The sequence below is a fragment of the Abramis brama genome (genome assembly GCF_963993115.1).
Source record: "Abramis brama genome assembly, chromosome: 25".
Lineage (NCBI taxonomy): Eukaryota > Metazoa > Chordata > Actinopteri > Cypriniformes > Leuciscidae > Abramis > Abramis brama.
The window spans coordinates 28,412,719-28,438,896 of NC_139987.1; the positions used below are offsets into that span (position 1 = coordinate 28,412,719).

General features: G+C 44.4%; 1 protein-coding gene across 2 annotated transcripts in view; it reads left to right on the forward strand.

Annotated features, from left to right (window-relative positions):
- Positions 1 to 26,178, forward strand: part of LOC311076070 (cell adhesion molecule CEACAM5-like) — a 121,420-nt gene that overhangs the window by 28,930 nt on the left and 66,312 nt on the right. For both annotated transcript variants that reach the window (XM_084103937.1, XM_084103938.1), the window contains exon 7: positions 21,839 to 22,093. In XM_084103937.1, the coding sequence (XP_083960063.1) occupies positions 21,839 to 22,093 (255 nt within the window). The remainder of the gene's footprint in view (positions 1 to 21,838; positions 22,094 to 26,178) is intronic.

The following is a 26,178-nucleotide window of genomic DNA, read 5'->3' on the forward strand; positions in this document are numbered from 1 at the left end:
CCTCAGTAGTCAATCAACTAGTCAACAGATACTAAACAGTCTTTTCTTTCTGTTACAAGATGGATTATATGAGTTGTTTCACTGACAGAAAAATATATATTTTTTCTGAGATTATTTGTACCATTTGTAGTGTTGATTTATGTAAATGTCTTATTTCTGTTGTAGCCACAGCAAGACGCCACAGTAAGATGAAGCACAAGTGTAAGAATTGATCAATTAGGAAATGCCGGACAGTCTGGTTGAAGAGCGACCAGACCCTGAGAGAGGACAAAGGACCTCTCTGGAAATTAGCATTTAAACTCACCATTTGTGAGGCAAAGTCTCACCTCCGAGTCATCCTAATCTACATCTCTTTCCCCCTTCTCTCACCCCCTCTCTCTCAGAATCTCTCAGAATTCACCCAAGAAAATGTATAGTTTAATGTGAATGATTATCATACTTTTTTGGTTTGGTATCATTTAAAATGTCACAGTGCGACTGGTACAAATGTCTCATTTCTAAATAAGTAAAACAAAAGGTAATAAGGTTTTTAAGAGTTTAAAGATTACTGACATACAAAGGAAGGTAATCTCCTGGCAAATGGTAACACAGTAACAGTAACACGCAAAGACCTTCCGCGCTGGTCGGATGCCGGTTCTGGGCCGATCGAGCGCGAGCTTACACAAGCTAAACTTTAACTTTTGTCCCATCGCTGGACACATCCACCTCACAACTACCAATGAACAATGAAACGCATTGTAAGAGTTTCCATTTTGCAGAAAGTAATGGATTATATTCATGTGACATGAATAAACAGTCAATGTGTAATTAATAAATGAGTTTAGAGTTGTTTTTGTAATAATTTATACATTTTATCTGTGTATTAAAGGTCCATGTGACATATTTTTCTCTTTATTCCTTTTCAAATAAAACATTAAATGAGAAAAATTATTCTACACAAGCCTTATTCTCTGGTAGTCATCCTAAAATAAATACATATAATTTATAAATTATAAGCAGATAACGGGTAATATAATATACACTGCCTGGCAAAAAAAAAAAAAGTCGCTGTTTGGATTTAAGTAGGCAAATATATTACGAGTCTATGATTGGATCATTATCGCAGTGATTATTATGTTTCTAGGATGTTATATGTTTGGCGACAGTTTTTCTAACCCTAATTGATGGAGTTTGTAGCTTTTTCTTTTTTTAAACATGTAGGAAGACACATCATGGCCATATTCCAGGATTACAGTGTCAAGATTCATCAGGCTCAGATTGTGAAAGAATGGTTTGGAGGAGCATGAAGAATCATTTCCACACATGGATCGGCTCCTCTGAGTCCAGAGTTTAAGAGTCTTTAGGTTGTGCTGGAGGAGACTTTATAGAGTGCTGGACTCGACAATACAATACAAGATCCTGATGAATCTTGATATGGTCATCCTGGAATATGGCCCTGATGTGTATAAAAATAGTATCTCAATGATTCTAAAATAACACTGATGTTAAAACGTTATTAATTATGAATGAGATTTGCTGTCGTCGCTGCACTGGGTTTGATATTGTCCTTCGGTGAGGAGCAGAACCTGATAAGAACATAACGATTTAATTATCGATTTATTGAACTCTTGCAGAACTTCAACAGAAGATGTTTTGAAGAAAAAGACATGTTGTGTTAGCGCTGTATCTCACCTGAGTTACTGCGACTGCTGTGCTTGAGGACTTGAAACAGAAACACGAAAAGCAGAGCGCCAGCACACACCAAAGCCACCATCACCATGACCTGGAGAAACACTCTGTAGATGCAAACCCACTATGAGTTGACTGAGAAAAGCAAACCACATTTGTGTGTGTGTGTGTGTGTGTGTGTGTGTGTACTTGTACAACTATCTCTGTGAGGACCAGTTTGAGTTTTAGACCAGTGGAGTGAGGACAGAGAGAGTAAAGTGAGGACATGTTGGCCAGTCCTCAGTTTCTGAGAGCCTTTAAAGGCCTGTTTGAGGGTCAAGACTTGGTTTTAGGGATAAGGTTATAATGAGGTTAAGGGTCGGTTTAGGGTCAGGGGTCGGGTTAGGCACTTAGTTGTGATGGGTAAGGTTAGGGTAAGCGGCTAGAGATCGCATTGTGTCAATGAATGTTTCCCTTCACACTGAAAGTTGCATTTGATATGTGTTATGTAAGCTCTGTGGTCGTGCTTTTAGATATTTTTTAACCAATCCTTTAGAGAGACTCTTTTATCTTTATCTATTTGCAAGTGGTTTTGTGGGTTGTCTCTGTCTTGGCATGAGGCAGTTCTTATACTTTAAAAACAGGAAGGAAAAAAACTATAAGATAGTTATCAGATAGTTATCAGCGTGCATTTGCAGTTTACTCTCCATGGGCCCTATCTTGCACCCAGCGCAATTGACTTTGTACACCGACGCATGTATCATTCCTATTTTGCAACCGTGCACAGCGCGCTTTTCCCTCCACAAAAGCACGTCGCTAAACTAGGGAATGAACTTGCGCTCCCTGGGCGGTTCAGCGCAAAAAAGGAGGCGTGTTCCGGCGCAAACGTTCCTTCATGCTATTTTGCAGGTTTAGAAAACAATTGCGCCACTAACCAGGAAAAAATAGTTTAAAGTCAGTGGCGGGTTGCGCATGTTATTCATATGCTATTTTAAGGGCGCATGCTTGGCCATAATCAATGTTTATGATTCTCTCATCTACACAGAAGCAGCAGTTTTCATTTTTGCAAATCATATATTATTACGATAGATAGATAGATAGATAGATAGATAGATAGATAGATAGATAGATAGATAGATAGATAGAAATATAGATAGACAATTTGTTATAAAAGCATACATCTAGCTTACACATTTACCCAAATTATCATACGCCTTTTTAACCGAAGTTAATTTGGGTGGGTTTCTCCATCCCCAACGTCCCTGACAAGAGCGTTGCTCTCCTCGGCTGTGAACCGCTCCTGGCGCGCGTCTGGCAAATCCGCCGTTATAATAGGAATCCGCTTTAGAACAAAGCGCGCCTGCTCTTAAAGGGAATGTGAGATGTCGCTCTGATTGGTTTATTTCACGATACGCCCAAACCACACCTATGAATAATGAAGCTACTTCAGACCAACCCATTTTAGATTTGCGCCTGGCGCAAGAGTCATTTATCCCGCTGGGAAAATAGCAACAGCGCCAAGACCCGCCCACAAAGTTACTTGCGCTTTGCGCTTTGACACTTGCGTTTCAGATCGTTAAAATAGGGCCCCTTGAGTCTGTTTGAAGCGGCTGAAACTACACAACGGTGAGAGATGCACTTGTTCAGTCATTAATATTGTCTAACTAATGAAGTTATATTAGTAACTTAGTAAAGATTTTCTCTCTTAAAAACCTCTGAACATCCAGAGCTCGTGTGTTCCTAACGTTGTCTTTAAATGAGTTTCAACCGTGGAAATCTACTAACAGTGAAGATTGTAAAGTATTTGTATCAGTTTTGCAGTGTTTATAACGCAATAAACGGCTGTTATTATAGTTTTTATGAAATGAAAGATGACATATTGTTCTGTTGTGTAATGATTTAGTTGCTGTGGTGATGTCACTGATAACTCTTGCTCTGGTGTTTCTGCTCCTGATCCCAGGTCAGTCTCTCCTGTAAATCACACACCACTTCATCACTGACTAAAAGAACAAGGTTTTGGCTAGTTAGCATGGATCAGTTAGCCCTGCTGTTAGCCCCAGGAAAATATAGCACTGGTAAAATATCTACTATAATGTAGGGAAATGTCTGTGATTTATTTGTTGCTTCCAAAGTAAATTGTATTATTCAGGATTTTGCTGATCTAATGCTAACTCTGAAGCTGCTAACATTTAGAGAATGGTTTTCACGGTCAGTGTTCAATGTTCTGCTTCCTGTGTTTCATCACCTCCTGTCTGATGGCTGTATTTACACACATATCACATCATAAGTGTAATTCTTCATTTATAAACAACAGTTTTGTAAAGAAATGCTTTGTTTATGGCCCTCTTTAACTCTCAGATGGGCATGTGTGTCCATCTATATGTGTTTGTTTCCTATCATTGTTTCCTTGTGAATGTTGTGTTTCAGGAGTTGTTTGTAGCTGGTGGGTTGATGATGATGGTTGGGGTGTGAGATACAGTCTTTCACACATCTGTGCAGTAAAGAACTCAACAGTGATAATGAGCTGCACTTTTACATACCCTGATGAACATAAGATCAAGAAAGTGTTCTGGACCAAAACACCTGTAAAAGATAATAAAGAGCCTCCAGATCTGTCTGATGACCCTGAATACCGTCAGAGGCTTCGGTATATGGGAGATGAACAGAAGCACTGCACCGTCAGACTGAGTTATGTGACACTGAAGGATTCACACATGTACTATTTCAGATTCATCACTGATAAACCTGGTGGAAAATACACTGGTTATCCAGGAGTGACTCTTACTGTCACAGGTGACTCTGATGAGTTTCATCTCTTCTTCTGCATTATGTTGAATAATAATCAGTGTATGACAGCAGCACTAGATATAATGTGTGTGTTGTGTTCAGATCTTCAGGTGGAGTCTCCTGAGAGAGTGACAGAGGGAGATCCAGTCAATCTGAGATGTAAAAGCAGCTGCGCTCCGACTGACAGAGACACATTCATCTGGTACAGAAACTCACAGATGATATTAACTAAGAGAAATCTCAGTAACACACTCCTCCTCAACCCAGTGAGAAGAGAGGACTCAGGCAGATACAGCTGTGCTGTAGACGGACACACTCTCATCTCTCCTGCTGTTCAGCTCAATGTCATGTGTGAGTGTGTTTTCTTTCCAAAGCCAGTAGAGTTCACTCGTCCCTCCTTTTCTTTAGAAATGATAGTAATTGAGGCTAATCTTTAAAACATTTAAATGCTCACTGTTTCAGTAGTACAGTCACAAAACATGAACAATATGTTTTGATTGTAATATTTTATGTTATACTCAGTTATATTCAGTTCTCTTACGAGAGGTCTCTCGTACTGCGTAAGATATTTTGCGCTAGGGGAAAACCTCTTTTCCACGAGATATTGAAGCCAAAAAATTATCCTTATAATTTTGAATTATTGCAAAACGCGTTGCAGCAGCACGCGGCCATGGGCGAGACAGCTCGCGCTCCCATTGGCTGCTCTGCGGCAACTGCATCAGCCTATCGAGCGAGGCCTGAGGTGACGTAAGGCCAATGAGGGCGCTTTGTGCCCTCCGCGTCACGTCCCGCCGAAACGGGCGTGGCTTAGCCCTATAAAGGAAGGCTCGGGACAGCTGATCCCCTGATTTTTCATCTCTTCAGCGAAGCTCACGCATCGTTGGATCCCGAGAGAATCCACGCCGTCTGAAGAAGCTTTTCAGCGGGACGAGCCATCATCTGAAGCTGCTGGCCACGCCGCCTTCTACCGCCGCTCCCGCTGCACTATCCGGCGCCTATATCCTTTACAAAAAAACTGTTCTTTGTGTGTGTGTGTGTGCTCGCTCGGTTTCGGAATGGGTGCTAGACATTATAAAGAGAGGCTACTCGCTACAGTTTTGTGGACGCCCTCGCCGCTTCACAGCGCGCGTCGAAACTACGGTGAATTCAGAAGTAGCACACCTAATTCGAGCCGAAATATCAAAACTGTTGAGCAAAGGGGGCTATAGAGCCTTTATCTCAAGCTCAAAGCGAAGGGGGGCTGTACAGCAGATATTTCCTGGTACCGAAAAAAGACGGGGGTCTCAGACCCATACTGGATCTAAGACAGCTGAACAAAGCATTGGAGAAACGCAGTTTCAAAATGCTCACGACCAGAAAAATCCTCGCGCACATTCGCAGAGGAGACTGGTTTATGTCGATAGATCTGAAGGACGCATATTTTCAAATACAGATAGCGTCACGTCACAGGCGATACTTGAGATTCGCCTTCGAGGGCCAGGCATATCAGTACACAGTCCTACCATTCGGTTTGTCCCTAGCGCCCCGTACATTTACGAGGTGCATGGATGCAGCGCTCGCACCTCTCAGACTCCGAGGCATGCGAGTGCTGAACTATTTGGACGACTGGCTGATTCTAGCTCAATCACGATCAGAGCTCGTGGAGCACAGGACCATTTTACTCGATCACCTCGAGAATCTTGGTCTCAGAGTCAATTGGGCGAAGAGCTCTCTGAACCCCAGTCAAACGATATCGTTTCTGGGCACAGTTCTGGACTCGCAGTCTATGATAGCGCGGCTGTCATCACAGCGTGTGCTAGACATTCAGCGCGCAGCGAGCGTCCCTCTCAGGAAATTTCAAAGGATGCTCGGTCTTATGGCCTCAGCATCATCAGTTCTTCAGCTGGGCCTGCTCCGTATGCGCCCTCTGCAGTTCTGGTTGAAAGCACGAGTACCGCGCAGAGCGTGGGCATCCGGTCAGCTGCGTCTCAGGGTCGATCAGAGTTGCGCTGCAGCTCTGAAACCTTGGAAAGCAAGCGGTGCCAATCAGGTGTAAGCCTGGGGACTTCCTCGAGAGTGAAAGTGGTGTCGACAGATGCCTCCACCTCGGGATGGGGAGCGCTGCTCGAGGGCAGACCGTTCTTCGGCCAGTGGTCAGAACGGGAGAAGCTTCAACATATCAACTGCCTGGAAATGTTGGCAGTGGACAACGCACTGACGCGTTTTCGTCCTCAAATAAAGGGCCACCACGTCTTAGTCCGCTCGGACAACATGTCAGTGTTATGTCCTACATAAATCGCCAAGGCGGTCTCAGATCCCGAAAATTATACAGGTTGGCGGAACGCCTCCTGGTATGGGCTCAGCGCAACCTGCGCTCGCTGAGAGCAGTGCACGTGCCTGGGCTTCAGAATTTGGGGCCAGACAGACTGTCCAGGAACAACATTCCGGCGAGCGAATGGTCTCTACACCCACAAACAGTCCAGCTCTTGTGGGAGAGATTCGGCAGAGCATAAGTAGACCTGTTCGCGTCTCACGAAAACGCTCACTGCCCTGTGTTCTTTTCCAAGAGCGAGAGCACGCTGTCCCAAACGTGGCCGCGCTGCCCGCTCTATGCGTTTCCCCCCGTCTCTCTCCTGCCTCAGGTGATAGAACGTATCAGGGAAATAAAATGCTCAGTGCTGCTCGTAGCACCGCTCTGGAAGAACCAACCGTGGTTCCCAGTTCTGATGCAGTTAGCAGACACTGCCCCATGGCCAGTGCCTTTGAGGAGGGACCTCGTCTCTCAGGCCAGGGGTTCGATTTGGCATCCTCACCCGGAGTTGTGGTCCCTTCATGTGTGGGCGCTCAACGGGTACCCGCTGACCTCTCAGTGGGAGTGCTAAATACTATCACTCAGGCTAGAGCTCCGTCTACCAGACGGCTGTATGCCTCGAAGTGGTCGGTATTCTCCGGCTGGTGCACAGCTCGGGGTTTTTCACCCTTCGACTGTGGGGTGACGGAGGTTCTCTCCTTCCTGCAAGAGCTGCTGGATAAGGGCAGAGCCCCCTCCACGCTCAAAGTCTATGTGGCGGCTATTGCAGCGTTTTCTAAGTCAACGCTCGACCAGTAAATAGGAAGGAACGATTTAGTCATCCGCTTCCTCAGGGGAGCTAGGAGGCTGAATCCTCCCAGACCTCCTTCGGTCCCTATGTGGGACCTCTCTACGGTTTTGGAAGCCATGAAAGGTGACCCTTTCGAGCCTATCCAATCGATTAGCCTCAAACACTTGTCTTTCAAAACAGTGTTTTTGTTGGCTCTCGCTTCAGTGAAGCGCGTAGGTGATCTGCACGTGCTCTCGGTGAGCGCGACGTGCTTAGAGTTTGGACCAAGCGACTCAAGAGTCATACTCAAACCTAGACATGGTTACGTTCCAAAATCCCTCAACACGCCGTTTCGGGCTCAGGTCATCTCCCTGTCCGCCCTGCCGGTGTCAGGCGAGGAAGGGGACGCAAGCTTTCTTTGTCCAGTAAGGGCGCTAAGAGCTTATGTGTCTCGCTCGTCTGTTTTCAGACAAACAGAGCAGCTATTTGTTTCGTTCAGTGGACGTTCCAAGGGACTGGCTGTTTCGAAACAGAGCCTATCCAGATGGATAGTTGACGCCATAGCGCTGGCGTACACTGCCAAGGGCTTACAGTGCCCGTTGGGTGTCAGAGCGCACTCCACGAGAGGCATCGCCTCTTCGTGGGCTTGGTCTAGCGGGATTTCCTTGCAAGACATATGTATGGCGGCAAGCTGGATACGCTAGGTGCGCGTCCCCGAGCGCGAGAGAGCGCCGCGAGCCTGAACCGCCGCTTCATTAGAGGCAATTAAGAGCACGTCCGTGCACGACAGCGGACCTGCGGCGAAAAGAGCTTGTTCCCGCTCAGAGTTCCCTCAGCAACCAACAGAGAAAGCTGAGAATGTTTGTGTAAATGTTATGAAACCGCTGTGTTCTGTTTCAATAAACAAAAAGCATTACATGTCTTAGCAAAACGAGTCACTGGCCATTCATATAGCTGTCATTGCTTCTCCGCCGGCTGACGCGCAGCCCCCGCCGCAGAATCCATTAATGGCCCCTCTGTCGAGTCACCTGAGCGAGTGGTCGACGCTCCCAGCGGCGTCAGATTGGGTAATCAACATTGTAAAATGCGGCTATACGCTTCAGTTCACTCGCAGACCACCCCGCTTCGGCGGCGTGATTATGTCAGAGGTATCAGAACAGAGCGCTCCACTGCTACGGGCAGAAATCTCCTTCCTCCTGGCCAAACAGGCAGCAGAGATGGTGCCCGGGGAACAGAGAAATTGCGGGTTTTACAGCCGTTATTTTCTAGTCCCGATAAAGGACGGAGGTATGCGGCCCACCTTGGATCTGAGATTACTGAACAAAGCGCTAGCGAAACGCACGTTCAAGATGATTACGGTAAAGCTAATCCTCGCGCATATTCAGCCCAAGGACTATTTCATTGCAGTGAATCTGAAGGATGCATATTTTCACATTCAGATAGCACCGCATCACAGGTGCTTTCCGCGTTTTGTATTCGAAGGTGTCGCATACCAATTCAAATTGTTGCCATTCGGGCTGGCTCTAGCCCCCCGCGTTTTTACAATGTGCATGAATGCAGCACTCGCACCCCTGAAGCTCAGTGGACTGTGCATTATCTACAACTATCTCTACAACTGGCAAGTCATCGCTCAAACTAGAAGCGCTCTTGAGGAACACAGACGCAGGCTCCTCGCCCATTTGACATGCCTGGGACTGTCTGTGAACATACAGAAGAGCACGCTTCAGCCGTGTCAGTCGATTACATTCCTGGGTATGGTTCTGGACTCGCGCACGATGATCGCGCGCTTATCAGAGCCGAGGATCCAGTACATTCACAATACACTAGCCCTGCGTTCAAAGCAGAGCCATCCCCTTGAAAACGTTTCAGATGCTACTGGGTCTGATGGCAGCCGCAGCCTCTGTTTGCAGACTGGGCTTGCTGCACATGAGACCGCTGCAGCACTGGTTGCAAAACCGAGTGCAGCCGCAGGTGTGGTCAGAACTAGAGGTCTGCGCGGGACTGTTTTTTAAATCCCGCTCCCGCCCGCTCCAGCTGGGGTTATATCCCGCACCCACCCGTTCCCGCTATATATACACTATTTGTTCACCCGCTGTCTGCTTAGAATAATTTTCTTCCCGACCCGACCATCCCGCTTAATATAGATCTCCCAGAATTTCACATGTACATTTTCACAGAGAAAATAAAAATGTAGTACCGGGTACCGCGGGACAGCCGCGGGAATGCAGACCTCTAGTCAGAAGGCCTTTATCATAACGCGTTCATGTCTCAAGACTCTGGCACCTTGGTCCGGCACGACCACGTACGAACAGGGTGCTGCTATGGGCAGAGTGGTCAGGTGGGTAGTGGTCACTACGGATGCATCTCTATCAGCCCTCTGCCGTGGCAGACCAGCGTTCGGTACGTGGGCGGGGGACCAGAAGCGCTGGCATATAAACTGCTTGGATATGGAAGCGGTTCATCTAGCTCTGCAGAGCTTCTTTCCATTCGTGAAAGACCGTCATGTTCTCATCAGAACTTATAACACGGCGGTGGTGGCGTACATCAATTGCCAGGGAGGGTTGCGATCCCTGCAGGGCTTAGCGAGGCAGCTGCTGTTGTGGACAGATCAGCTACTTCTTTCAAACAGAGCAGTACACCTACCGGCAGTTTGAATTGCGGCGCGGACATGCTGTCTAGGGATGGCATTTTGCACGGAGAGTGGAGACTACACTCTCAAACTATAAATATGATCTGGAATCTCTTTGGCGAGGCGGAGATCTCTTTGCTTCAGAGGAGAACGCCCACTGCCCGCTGTACTTCTCACTGACAACGGCTCCTCTGGGAGGGGACGCGCTGTCGAGCCGCTGGGCCAAGGGGCGGAAGTATTCATTTCCCCCGGTCAAAATAATGCCGCTGGTGCTGCAAAATATCAGGGAAGAGAGATGTGCGTTGATTCTGGTAGCGCCCAAGTGGCCCAACCAGCCGTGGTTCCCGGAACTGGTGAACATGTCGCAGCTCCCCCCGTGGTGAGACCCGCTGAGAAGGGACCTTTTATCCCAGGTGAGGGGCACCATATGGCACCCCAGCCCGGAGCTGTGGGACCTGCATGTGTGGCAGATCAATGCGGAGTGTCACAGCGAGTGCTGCAGACGATAGCAGAGGGTAGAACCCCTTCGACGAGACACTTATACGCTCTGAAATGAAAGGTGTTTGCTAACTGGTGTATTGACAAACGGCAAGACCCAAAGGGTTGTGATATCTCCACTATTCTGACCTTCCTGCAGGAACGTCTGGACCCTGGCAGCTCCCCGTCTACACCGAAAGTATACATGCTAGATGGCCATTCGGTGGGGAAGCACCCCCTGAAATCGAGTTTTCTCCAGGGGGTGAGACGGCTTCGTCAGATGCCAGTTTGGGACCTATCGTTAGTGCTCAGTGCGCTGTCCGATCCACCTTTCAAACCAGCCGAATCTAGCGACCTTAACCCTCTGGAGTCTGAGCGGTTTTCTGGGCCCTGGAGGTGTTCTGACATGCTCTGACATTTGTGCTTTTTTCAGTTATTTATAAACATGTTAATGGCAAAGGTGTAAATTCACTCTATATAGCACAAACAGGGCTACCAAAATATGTGATCACCATGCATGTATATTTTTGAATTTTTAGGAGAATAATGTTTTTGCGTGGTTATTGAAAAAAATAAAAATGAAAGTTGCTGAAATAAGACCACAAAACTCATAATAAATATGTGTCAATAAGACTTTTGACTGATGGATGTTGTCGCTTCGAGTTCTGGCTTCAAAATTATGTGAAAATAGTCTTGCTTTATCGTTCACATAAAACAATACATTGATTTAAATTGATGTAAAACAGGTTTTGCTTGGAAAGCCAATATGCAAGGGGGGCGTGAACGAGGAGTGGTTTACACCTGAGAATACAATGTCCCACCCACTCTGCATAATGAGCCATTCATTCAGGTGTGACACTGACTGAGCCACAATGCAAGGACAAAAGATATATTTAGAAGAAGACTTATATTGACCATTTAAGATTTTGCTTACATCTATCTTGTAAATATGTTTTGCTATTTTATTAAAAAGGTTACAATTACAACAATATTTACAATTTCAACAATATTTCAAGTGTACTCTTTCTTTGTAAAAAAAAAAGATTATAGGCCTACATTTTATCTATGTATTCATTAGTTTGAATATAGCCAACATTGGAACAGCTAACATCTTAGTTGATGACTTTATTTTTGACAAAAATAGTATTTTATATATATATAGAAATTGCTAAACAAAAGCTTATTTGATGTGGCAGTATATTCTACAGTAAAAACTGTACCCAAATCTAGTCAAGCCGCCGGCACGAGCAAAAAAAATAAATAAATAAATAAATCGGCGCCGCGAAGCGGTTTTCTATTATCTATCATTTCACTGTGTGGGGAATTGGCGGAGGCGCGGGCGCGGATGACAGTTCACCTGGGTCTCTCCCAAATGGAACGGACAGGGGGGGGACGGGGGATCCATATAGTTATCTAAGTCAGTCACACCTCGACTTTCTTTCAAATAATGCACATTTCATTCAGAATATTATAAATACAGGCCTCTATATTTCCTACATATTTTTGTTTTTCTGAATTGTCTGAATGGCTAATAAAAATAGGTAATACAAAACGATTACTTGGTCACCACCCCCAAGGTGAATTGGTTTAGTCTTGACTTCTGGTCGTGACTCGTCGTGAGTGACAGTTGATATGGGGATCAGGGGAAATCTGTTGATTGTCGATGTCGAGTGCCAAATAAGAGATGGACAAGAAAGGTCAAAGCCATCAGGTGCCCAATTTAGAAACGAGCGAAAGATAAAGGTATGCAACTATGTTTTCTCTGTATGATTACGGTATCCATGTCATGAATGAAGGGGCAATATTAATTGGTGGGTATAAGTTAACTCTTATTTGTTAGCCTTTTTGCTTGCTATGCTTAACAATAATTAGGTTTTAACTCAAACTCGAGATCTAATTTCACCATAATATTGTGCTTTGCAACAAAACTGTTACAAGTTCAGTTATTACACTGCAAAAATGCTTTCTTACTTAGTATTTTTGTCTTGTTTTCAGTCAAAATATGAAACATTTCTTAAATAAAGATGCATAACATTATTTTACTATTTAAAGTAGTAAAATGACATAAGATATTAAGTCTTGTTTTCTGGGGAAATAAATAAAAATTTATTTTTAATAAAAGGGGGGGGCGCTCGAAGGGGGTCTCGCCCAGGGTGTAATTCAATGTAGAACCACCACTGTCAGAGGGACATTTTTCATTATTATTATTCCTCACAGCGCTGCGAGACGGTGTAAACAAGTAATGATCTGAATAAACTTGTGTTTTCTCGAGCTGATATGGGGGCGTTCACAGGTTTGCGTGGATTGCCTCAGACATTTGCGTTTGAATAGCGCGCGCTCTCCGTGGGCGTGTCACATTACATTTGAATGAGCTGTAATGAGCTCGACTGGAATCGCTCTCTTTTAATACAGATTTCACAAGATGAGAATATTTGTTTTTTATATAAATTACTTCATTTAAAAGAAGAGAATTCAAGCTTCACGCCTGTGTGTCTGTATGCCTGTTTGACTGAGTATTCGCTTAGTTATTGTTCATTTTCGGACGCGTTTCAGAATGGACTTCACTGGCAGAGAGAAGGCAGAACTCGCTTCATGTTTATTTTTCTTTATTTGGCAAAAAGCACAACACTTTGTTTTTATTGTGAGTATACACAAAAATAATACACATTTAACAGAATCGATTGATGTATGAAACTCCTATGGAAAATCAAAGTCAACAGAGTATTTATGAGTCTCTTTTACACTGATAAAAAATAAGCGAGCTGGTATCGCCGGCGATACCTCCGACCTCAGGGGGTTAAAGTGCTCCCAGTTAAGACGCCGCTATGGCTCGCGCTAGCCTGCGGGAAATGAGTAGGAGACTTGCATGCCCTGTCAGTGAACAGTGCGTGTATGCAGTTCGCACTGGACGATTGCATGGTCAGACTCGTTCCCAGACGCGGCTACACGCCAAAGGTGTTCACTCTGTTCAGAGCTCAGGTGGTTACAATTCAAGCGTTTTGCCCCGCTGAACTAGACACTAATTCAGTGTCACAGAAGTGTGCTTTATGTCCCATGCGCGCTCTGCATGCTTATGTGAACAGGACTAGCCAATTTCGAACTTCGGAGCAGCTTTTCATCTGCTACGCGGGCACCAAGAAGGGCAGCGCGCTGTCGAAACAGAGGCTATCACACTGGATTATGGAAGCTGTGCGACTAGTTTATGGGTTACCCCAATGGGGGTGCGCGCTCACTCCATAAGGAGTTTGGCGTCGTCATGGGCTTGGGTGAAAGGCATGTCTATTCAGGACATCACAGCGGGCTGGTCATCTCACAACACGTTTGCGAGATTTTATAACTGCGCGATTTTACACACGTTCTGTCAGTGCAGGAGGAGAGAGCTGAGCAGCCATTGGGTGACTAAGTCACATGGAGATCCGCCCCGACTGGCGCGTGTTCTAACATGGTTTCAACCAGGTCGTATAGACAGCACGAGTTACAATAGTAATGGCTTACTATACTCTACTCTAGTAACTATACTCTACAAACAAATGTGCTATTATGGATAATGTACGTACCATTACAAAGTTAAAAGATTTAAGTTATTTTAGTTCTATCACTATCTCAAATAATAAAAGATGAACAGTTGTTTCTGCCATTTCTATTCACCTTCAAAGTAAATAGCTAGCTAGTGATAGCTTAGTGACAGCAATGAAACGTCCAATATTAGGTAGGCTACAATACTAAGTAAATTTATTTCATTTGACACCTTAATGGCTGAGATGAGAAGACTTACTATATACTGAGCTTTATTTTTTATCTTCTTCCTTTCTCCGTTTTCGTCCCTGTGCACCAGAGGTTTAGACCGCTTCATTTTCGATCAATGCGCCAGCAGCTGAGCACTTCCCTAACGTAACGTAACGCAACCGTCCCGCCCCCCCATCCAGAAATGGTTGACAAAAATCATAAATTCAATCTAATAATCAGGTTGACAAGTAATTAAACGTGTGGCTGAGGGGGCGCCCTATGATGAACATGTTTAATAAACATGTTTTATTTCGCGTTTCGTTCTAATTCTATGATTAATGGGAAGTAGGTCTAGGGCGACACTAGAGTGCGTCCGCGCCCCCAACACATTTGTCGCCCTAGGCAACCGCCTAGTTCGCCTATAGCAATCGCCGGCCCTGGGGTGTTCAACCAGGTCCGGTACCTGACATATAGCTAATGTACTATAGTCTGAGGGCTTAGTGCTTGTGCTCTACAGGGGCTTGTGCTGCGAACTGGGCAGACCATTTTTCACACGGCGGGGGTTTTATACGTTCCACATGTCGAGGAACCGACTCAATAAGGGAACGTCTCTGGTTACTCACGTAACCGTAGTTCCCTGAGAGGAGGGAACGAGACATTATGTAAACTGCCGTGTGAAAAGCTTTTCAGCCTCAATAGCTCTCGTTCAGTCGAAAGATTCTGAGTTTTTTTGGCGCCCGACGTCACGTAAGTTGGAGGCTGCCAGCCAATCAGGTGAGGGCTGGGGCGCCATTGGCTATTTGCAAACAAAAGAGTTATTCAATTCAGGCTTCAGCATTTCAAGGAAAATGGATTTCCCCATACGTAATGTCTCGTTCCCTCCTCTCAGGGAACTACGGTTACGTAGGTAACCAGAGACGTTTCCATAGTTGTTAATTAGTTAAACACCTGTTCTCTGTTCTGTTGATTTTACTCCCTTGTGTATTTAAGCCTTCAGCTCATTCAGTTCTTTTTCTGGTATTGTCTATGTTTTAATGTAGATGTGTTCTGCCAGAAAGACTCGGGAGAATTAATGCTGTAGCATAGACATTTATTAATGAGCTCAGCAAGCAATCAAATTCTTTGGCGGAGGCCCCGTTCATGACTCGAATTCCAGGGGTATTGAATCAGCGACTGCTGACTGAAGATGAAGGCAGGGGCGCCGCTCACCCCCGAGGCGATGAAGGGGGCCATCTGGTGGTGGTGGGGTGGATGGAAGGGAGGGCGTCTTGAAGACTTCAGGTTGGAGAGGAGAGCCCATTTAGTGATGTTGGGGATGGTGATGGTGGACACCTGGGTGGTCGTGATGGGGGGGGATGGAGGAGAAGATCCGTCTTAGTGGTGGTGGGGAGGAAGGTGGTGGCTGGAGCAACAGCATCTGCGGACTCAGATATGAGTAAGTGCTGCCCTTTTATGCTACAGCAAGAAAATGAATGGGTAGTTGAAGAGGCAATTAGTGACGTAAATGATTGAGTCTCCCAGGCAGAACTTGCGCTAGCTTTATTTCTGCCAGAAAGACTCGGGAGAATTAATGCTGTAGCATAGACATTTATTAATGAGCTCAGCAAGCAATCAAATTCTTTGGCGGAGGCCCCGTTCATGACTCGAATTCCAGGGGTATTGAATCAGCGACTGCTGACTGAAGATGAAGGCAGGGGCGCCGCTCACCCCCAAAAATAGGTGGATGGAGGATCCGTCAGAACGGGGCCCCCCAAAAACGGTTTGATGAGGAGACTTACCAGTCCTGAATCCTGAAAACTATTTGGGCAGAGACGTGAACGGACCATCAGCTATCGCGATTTTGGACGTAAGGTTTATAGCTACCGTCGCTTATAGTTATATAGGCCGCAGAACATCTTATAATACGGACGCATGGGCCGCAGGCCAACTTTTGATACGGACACATGGGCCACAGGCCATCTTTAGATACGGACACATGGGCCACAGGCCATCTTTTGATACGGACACATGGGCCACAGGCCATCTTTTGATACGGACACATGGGCCACAGGCCATCTTTTGATACGGACGCGAGGACCACAGGCCATCTTTTGATACGGACACATGGGCCACAGGCCATCTTTTGATACGGACACATGGGCCACAGGCCATCTTTTGATACGGACACATGGGCCACAGGCCATCTTTTGATACAGACACATGGCCACAGGCCATCTTTTAATGCAGACATATAGGCCACAGGCCATCTTTAGCGGAACGGAAGCCTATGGTAATCTTAGATAGCGCTTTGGCGGGACGGGCGGTTTGGGCTGTATCTGCTTAAATTTACAGCATACAACGCCTGAATTTGGCAGACACTTAGCCATCTGGCTATAAACGAGATTATGCTATTTAGATGTATCAAGCCATGAGGCAACAACACCACCACCAGAAGTTAGATAAGGATTTACCTTAACAGTTACTGGAGAGCTTGCTGAGCTTCGAGGATGAATTTAAGATCTGGTCTTATGTAGGACTCGAATGCTGAAGAGGACCATCTGCCCAGGATTTTGATGGCTGCTGGAGAGATACCTCGCTCGGCCGCTGTGGTAGCGGCTCCTATCCTGAAGGAATGCCCAGTGAACTGAGAGGGAGATAGGCTGCAGCTTTTAAGAGCGGAAGTGAGATGAGACCTGAACCAGGTTTGGGAGATAGGTGCTCCGTTTGGAAGGATGAAAAGGGGAGAAATAGCGGGGAGTCTAGGGCGAATTTTAAGAAAATTGAGCATAGAGGAAAATGGGCAAAAATCGCTACTAATTTTTGAAATAGTCAAGGTAGTACCGGATCCTTTGGAGTCGTTCTTAGAATGTTTGAGAAAAAGAGTGAAGAATTTTGGAAAAAATTTTACGTCTGAAAAGGAAAGACCGCGGGCTGGATCAAATTGGCATGTTGGAGAGGTGAATTCTCCTGGGCGCATGAAACCGTAGAAAGCTGTTAAAAATACTGCTTCTAGCAAGGTGTTAACATACGTGGAAAAAAGGCCATTGCGAACAGAAATGATTAGCCTATGAATTAAGGGTAGCGTCAAAGGCAGCCTTTTGTCGGGGACCGCTACGGAGGATTTAGCTATACCTTTGATCATTAATCGAATAGGAGAAGCGGTGAATAGGCTAGGGAAATCGGGGTTGTGATATTTGGCATAAAACTGAATGCCTGCGAGCAGTCTACGAATTGAAGAAATTTTTTGATGACGTTTGTCATAATTAAAAACGAGAAACGAGCAAACGGTCGAAATTAAAATAGGAAATAACGGAATTTGTAAAGAAAAACAAAACATTGAAAATGAATACCAGGCAGAAGTATAAGCTTTAAGAGTGGATGAAGCAACGCCTTTAGACATGTAATATCTGGCTGAACGAAGTAAATCTCCTAGTATAATGTTGTGGCTGACAGGGGGGGGCAGGGCGTTGAATCCTTGTCGGCTGTTGGGCAGAGCCGTCTGAATGTCTGAAAGCGAAAGCGAGAGAGTGCGTCAGCAATAACATTGTAGTGCCCCGGAATATGAGCAGCTTTAATGATGAAGTTGTGGGTGACGGATTGCCAGATTAGCCGACGCAAAAAAGGCATAATCATTGGGCAAGATGATCTGCCTTTATTAATAATAGCTACGACGGCTTCGTTGTCGCAGAACATGAGAATGCGTTTCCTCGACCAATCTGGACCCCAGATTACACTAGCGACGACTAGGGGATAGAGTTCATATAGCGCTGAAGAGAGCGATTTAGATGTTGATTTAGGAAATTCGCTCGACCATCTTTCTGCGAACCAATGCCCTTGGAAATAACCCCCGAAGCCAACGGACGGAGCTGCGTCAGTGAATAATTGTAAATCGGCGGAAGATTCGAAAGCCTCGTTATAAAAGAAAGAAATACCGTTCCAATCATTTAGTAAGCGAGACCAAAACGAAATGTCAGACCAACAGCCTTCGTCTAACTGGACCGGATTACATAAATCGGGCACAGAATGAGCCGACGTAAGGAGACGAGATATGAAAGCTCTGCCTTGCGGGATGATGCTCATAGCGAAATTTAGGTGGCCCAGCAGAGACAATAAATCGCGCTTAGAAACGACATGAATTGAGGAAAAATTATCCAGAAAAGATCGGATTCTAATGAGCTTTTCGAGCGGAAGAGAGGCCTGCATTTTGACCGTATCGAGGGAGATACCTAAGAATTCGAGATTAGTGGAGGGGCCGAGAGTTTTCTCATGGGAGAGGGGAACGCCGACGTCGTTAAAGACCTGTTTTAATATGTCGAGGACGGGGGAATGGGGTGAAGGAAAATCGATTAATAAGAAATCATCGAGTAAGTGCAAAACGAATGGAAGCTTGCAGACGTTCAGCAGGATCCAGCACAGAGCTTCCGAGAGATTGTTGAAAATATGGGGGCTGCTTCTACACCCGAAGGTGAGCCTCACTGCAAAGTAGTATTGTGAATCCCATTTAACGCCAAAAAGTGGCCAGTCGGTAGGGTGTATTGGCATGGTTTTGAACGCGTCAGTTATATCCGCTTTAGCCAGCCAAGCTCCTTGACCTGCGAGTTTGATTAAATGAATAGCGTTGTCTACCGAAGCGTAATGAAGGGAAAAAGGTTCGAGCGGAATGCATTCATTAACGCTTGCTATTTTACTTGAATGGGGAGAGGACATGTCGAATATCAGGCGTTTTTTGCCGGAGTATTTACGAGTAGCAACTCCGATAGAGTTAATCCTAAAAGGAGAGAAAGGGGGGGAAGCGAAGGGTCCGATAACATAGCCTTTATTAACTTCTTTCTCAAGCAGTAATGAGACAACGTCGGGTTCGATCATGGCTGATTGCAGGTTTTTTGCTGAGAAGGATGAAGTAAGGTGTGAAAGTATCCCCACCCGAAACCCTTGGGATTAGATAGTCAACAAATGATGGATCGGGGTGAGAAGAGAGGTAGCTGGATAGGTTTGAAATGTTGATGGGAGTAGATGGATGATTGCTTAGAATTTCCTCTGAAAAGGGGCTTTCCTTTTGGTTTGAAATTTGTACCGGCGTGGGCAGACTGATTTTGGGTGTGGATCCTTGCACAAGCTACAAATGTGAGCAAAACGGCAATTATTAATGGTACATACAGCTTCATTAAACAAATTGCAAATAGGACTTTCGTTAAGTTCTGCGGCGGGGCGACCTCTGCTGTAGGAGCTCCGTCTTACATTTTCAGGACCGCGGACAGCACCCAAGCTGTTGCTAGAGAAAGCTTTCGGGCAGAAAGCAGCTGAATGTCCGTGAGCGCTGCAGATAGAACACGACAGGCTTCTTTGTCCACCGAAATGACGAACTAACAATTCGGTATCAGTGACAGCCCAGTCCAGTCTTGAATTATAGAGAGTGATGTAAGACGCTGCTTTAGCTGAGAAGGATTTGTGATACTCATAAAATAAGGTTCCCCCATACCTTTGATTAAAGTCTGCCATCATTGAAAGATAGAGGTCTAGTTCTTCCCTCCTTTCTGGAAAAACTTGGCATAGCGTGTCCCTATAAACGCTAAATGCGATAACGAACTCGCCGAACGAAAGACTGCGAAGCAGGCGTGGGTCTGAAGTTTTGAGTAGGACCGCCACGTCACCACAATCCACCATTTTCCTATCGGCGGCCGGTGAAGGGAGGAGTAAGGAAGCCAGGTTAATGTCCTTACCTTGAATAATATTAGATCTGAGATGTGGTGATACTGTAGCTGCGACGGGTGGAACAAAACGCCTACCGAATGCTTGAGCTGGTGTTGCCGTGGTGAGGTTAAAGATAGGAGAAGCCGGTGGAGCGGGGACACTTTGAAATGGTGACTGAGACATCAGCGTGGAGACTGGCAATGAGGTTGAAGTAGAAGGTAAGTTCGCTGGAAAATTACTAGTGGTGGAATGTTGAGCTGAGAAGTGATCTGAGCTGGAGTTGGGGTTGACGAAAGAGTTTTCGATTTTCGTCATTTTAGCCTGTAATCCTTGAACGGTCTGGGTTAGATTTTGGACTGCAGAAAAGAGCAGCTGAGAAGTGTCCGAAGGATCGGCAAGTTGTGTATGAGGTGTTGTCGGTGCCGGTGTTCTTTTGGCTGGGCGAGGTGAAGATTTTGCTGCTCTTTTCCTGCCGGCTTTCTTCGGTTGTGCAGGAGCTGGGGCGATGTTGGAGTGTGGAGGAGTGGAAGTTGTTGGGTTACCCAGCGTGTTCTGGGCCAACAGTAATAGATCCTCCCTTTGGATATCATCGCTTACGGGAATGCCCGCGTCTCCTAGAGCGTTAAAGATGTATTCAGAAGACCGGCTGGTCCAAGCAGAAGATCGGCTTTGAATACGGGTACTGCGGCGTGTAACTGAAGGGGATGGCTGAACGGCATCATCTGAATCAGAGTAATTGCAAATGGATTGCGTGTCTTGAGACATGGTTAGGTCTGCTGCTGGTGCTAACAACTGGATTGGCTGGAGCAACAGCATCTGCGGACTCAGATATGAGTAAGTGCTGCCCTTTTATGCTACAGCAAGAAAATGAATGGGTAGTTGAAGAGGCAATTAGTGACGTAAATGATTGAGTCTCCCTGGCAGAACTTGCGCTAGCTTTATTTCTCTCTAGACTGTTTATTTCTCCGAATCTCCTGCGTCGTGCGCTTACTTGTAAAGAAAAGTCATTTTCTTACTTGTAAAGAAAAGTCATTTTTCTAGTCATTTCCGCGAGCCGGTTCATTCGGACAGTTCGTTTAAAAAAAAAAACGATGAATCTGTTCCTTACGTCATCAAGCAGTGATGGCACTACGCCGCCAGTGCCATAATATTTCAATAAAACATTCAAATAAAGTCATTTGTGTCAATGCATATCGAAACATTCAAATAAAACGTTATTTGTGTGAATGCATATTGCAGAATATTGCCTTTCATTCACGGAAGTTAATGGTGTTTGTGGTTAATGTTTCTACATGTCTAAAGAATAAACCAGTCTTTTGATTTTGCTTGACATAAAATCATCTGCAAACTTCGACAGCTGGTTTGAACCGGCTCATTCGGGTCTTTTTGAGTGGGACATGCTACTTTGGCTTGTGTGTTTTGCGTCATTAACCCGGAACTAAAGTTCAGGTTTAGTTTGATTAATGAACCAGCTCGACCTGTTACTTCCTACCGGCTCAAAAGAACAATTCGTTCATGAACCGAACATCACTAGCGCTTTCTACAGCCACAGCTAACAATTATGTTACTAACTACAAATTTTGTCTTGTAATATGGAATCAGTAACTGACTATAGTTTGTAAGTAATCTATCCAGCACTGATTTACTGACTACCACACACACACAAAAGTACTGTTTATTTCGTTTGGGATATTTCCTAATAAGTGACATGACCTTTTGACACAAGGATCCATGGATTCCTGTTGTTTATGCTAAATTCTGCCCGTATCAACTGTATGTAAGAACAGAAATAGAAGTGTTTGGTGGGGTGAGTGACGGGTGATGCTATATATTTCTCCTGTAGATCCTCCAGGGAATGCTGTGATCTCCATCAGTCCATCTGGTGTAATAGTGGAGGGAGATTCAGTGACTCTGAAGTGCAGCAGTGACTCAAACCCTCCTGCAGAAATCAGCTGGATTAAAGGAGGAACGCTTGTAGGATCTGGAAGAATCTACAGCATCTCAAAGATCAGCTCTGATGACAGTGGAGAATACAAGTGCAAGTCCAACAATGAACATGGAGAGAAATACTCTGATGCTGTGACTTTAAACGTCATGTGTGAGTTCATGATAAAACATTAGATGCAAATTTTCTGTTTTGATAAATTCAGTCCATATTAGTAATTTTAAAAATGTGTAATAAGATTAAAATATATATATATACATCTGATAATTGTTATTAGATCCTCCCAGGAGCATCTCAGTGTTGATAAGGGACCGTTCGGTATTTATGGAAGGGGCCACCGGAGGAAAATAGGGGAGGGTCATGTCTTTTAATTCTTTGTTGAGGGGAGGGTCATCCAACTTTTTTTAGTCTAGGGGGAGGGTCACCCAACTTTTATATTCATGAAAAAAGCAACATTTGAAAGTGGCTTGTTTGGTGCTATTTTTTTCCATTTAGCTCCATGTTGATCTCGCGTTATCAGCCCCCCTTCGATATCAGATGGGTCTGACCCAACTAAAATCCAGTTTGGCGCTGTTTGACAGTGCGTGCGCACTTCAGTTCGCGCTTAAAAAAAAAGTGCATCATGTCAGAACAGAATGCCAATGAAATTTTTACCCGGCAAAGCTTTAAACAAGGATGCAAACAGCGCGCTTTTCGGCGCCTCGCGCTTTTTTCACGTCAGTTTGGGTGACTTGGGTCAGAGAGGGTCTGATTATAATTTGACAAAGTCATCTGAAGCCATTCCATAGCTTAATGTGAGGTACAGAAGTCTATTTACATCATTAAATTAAAGTTTACGGAAACTCGTTTTCCCTCTGCGCTGTCAATCATTCTCCATTCAGTATTCAAACAGCGCGCGCGCCTCGTCCGGTTACAACAGGATGCACGGTAAAACTCTCTCCAATTTGGATTTGCATAAAATAACTTTATTTTGTGTATTTGTATTTTACGTTTGTTGCTGTTGTTAAACGACTCGCGTGTGCCTGTTAGATCACACACATCACAAGGACTATAAATCGGCATCAAACTCACAATAACTGTAATTTAAAACTGTGAAGAAACAAATGATCAAAAAACTGTTGGACAGATATAACGTACTCTAGGATTTCCGCGCTCGACATTCTTCGCTTTGTGCAGTGAACTTTTAAATGCGCACTTGTGCTGCTGTGCAGCACACTGTGACTCCATGTTGCTTTGAGCACATCATTCTGCACCCGCGCAGATGCACATACGCGCTCTGTGCGCTCTGTTTTGAAGCGTTTCATATTATCATGGTTTTGCGCACTGAAAGATTTTTAAAAGCATATATTTTTTATACCTAGCCTGCACAATAATTTAATTGTATATTATTTATATATAGCCTTCTGAATTCTTGACATTCATATATAAATATAAAATTGTGAAATGTATGATTGCCTGATTGAATTTTATAAGAGTAGCCTACTAATAGTAATTTGTTTTTATTAACATGTTTAGATTTTATCAAATTACTGTGCAGATTTTTTCAAGAATTACTCTTTGATGCTGATTTATATACTCACTTAGTTTAATAAAAATACATAATACATTTATGTAATATTTAAAGGTGTTAACGGTAATCTTACACTGCAAAATGATAAAAGGATTAATCACAATTATGTAAGTATCTGGATATTTGCCGCGGGGCGAGGGCTTCGATAACCTCTCTCTTTTTTTTTACCATACATGTGTTTGCATCCCTGTTTAAAGCAATTTAAGTTAACAGAATAAAATACGTAGACCTACACCACAAAAACTAAATAGTAAATTCGTTAAAATTGGGCGATTCCAGTGTTATGGACGTGACATTTGCAGTCAAAACTTGAAATATAAATTCTCAGAAAATGCATTTAATACCAATATTTTGAAACGTCTGAAAGGAGTCAAGACATTAGAAAAATATCAGTCTACACATGCGTTTTATATTTAATATGAGGGAAATACACACATGTGACGTGACACAAAAAATCTTTAACTTTTAGGTGGCAAAATATTTTTTAGTAGCCTAATTCTAGGCTATAAATTACACTGTGCAAACCAAAAGATATATACCCACCGGATGAATAAAGATCGGCCTCCACAGAACATAAAATATTATTTTTATTTTATTTTTCGTGTTCGCATTTATGTGAGTGAAAAAAAAAAAAAAAAATGTTACGGGCTCAGTTCTCCATTACGGACATGACTGAAAGCGACTTTCACAGAGACCTCAAACAGAAAGCACAAAGCCTTTCTTTAAAGTGAATTTCGTTTTTTTATTAATTGTATCTTAATTTGAATCAATGTTTCATCTGGATTTAATAGTGGATCTGGTGTAATAGTGGAGGGAGATTCAGTGACTCGATTCTTAGATGCATCGCGATGCGGACGTGGACGATTCTGAATCAAATCACAAATGTCAAAAATCGATTTTCTAAATGTTAATTGATAACGTAATGTTGACAGAACGCAAAGGCGCCCGGACAGTCTGTGGTGTGCGCATAACAGAGACACGTGATGGTGGAGGGTGAAATCCGACCGGCGCCCTCTGCGTTAAAATAGTGTAACTTTGGCTTTATGAAGTTGAAAGGGAAAACGGACCTGGACAAGAGCCACACTCAGAGCCGCCTTAACCTAATGTTAGGCCCTGGGGCTGAGAGGTTTTGTAGGCCCCCCATCCCCTCGGTTTACAGAGTCTCATTTTAAAAAAGTGTAATATCTAGGAAATCTACATCACAGAATGCATTAATTTCTTTCGAGACCTACAACAGTGAGTTTTTTAATATTGTTTTCAATTTTAATATTGTTATTAACATATCACTGAGCACATAAACACAAGACACTTTATTTAACAACCACACACAGCAACTAAATTTCAACTTTATAAAATGAGAAGCGATTTTCGCGAGCGACAACCAATAGGAAAGAAGCCTTTCAGTGGAGCTCAGCTCCCGTCACCGTCTCGAGTGCAGGAGACAGAAGAGTTCGAGGGCGATTTCACTGTTTTATATGTAACTAATCACAAACATGGATATAATAAAATGATGCATGGAAAAGAAACTGTCGACAGTCTCAGTGAGTTTATGCTGGATTTAGTGCGTAAATCATTTTGTTTACAAATTAGACGCTTTGCAGTTGTTATATACGTTAAAGATTTTATTTTGGATGTGTTCATTGTGATTATATTGGCTGGGTTTGTAAAAGTTTATAAAATTGAAAGGATCATTGCTTGGTGCATTTGGAAACAAAGATTGTCTATTTCTAAATGTAATCGCGTGCATCGCTGCTGATTTACGTTGAAAAAAACTTAGATTAAACACACTCGCAACAGACACACCCCAAAGCGGAGACGGAGACGTTACAGCGTTGCCAGCGGCACTGAGCGGACTTTTGCCGCTGTAGTGGACACGCACCGTCCGCCTCATTCGCGCCGCGGGACCTCTAGACGCGCGTAAACGCGTCTTTACATTGACTTAACATTGAAATCACTCGCGCCAGACGCTCTATTCGCGTTTGGTGTGAACGCACCATAACAATAACATTATAGCGACAGCAACGTCCACAAGCGACTAGCGACATACAGCGACAAAATCTGACAAGTTAAAACAATATGACCTTTTCAGCTCATCATGAACCTGAACATGGGAGGCCCCTGAACTTGGGAGGCCCCTGGGCTTCAGCCCAGGTAAGCCCGTGCATTAATGCGGCCTTGGCCACACTTTATGCAAGTAGAGATCCAGACTGCGACCAAATGGCAAAAAGAAGCCGCACTGGTGTGACCACCACGTTGTGCAATTGATAAGAGCTGCAACTTCTGTTACATACGAGAAACATCAAACGGCAAACAAAACGAAAGTGAAACGAAACTGGCTATTCGTTTGAGCTGTGGCGCGCGGACCGTTTAGCGCAGCGCGAGCTCAGAACAGGTTTACTCGTGGGCCGATCGCAATCACGTGACACTGTTATTACACAGCGCTGGGAGATCAAGTGAGAAAGTGTTCGAATTCACAGCAGAATTAATAATATCGCAGCGAGATCTAATTGGAAGCATTCAAATTCTATTATAACCTACACATGTCAGATCAAACAGCGCTGATGTTAAAACCAGGACAGCATTAGAAGCTTTCACCCAACTCGGAAAACGCATAGCGAATTACAAACTCTATCGCAACATTTATTGCCAAATCACTTCCATTTGTTTA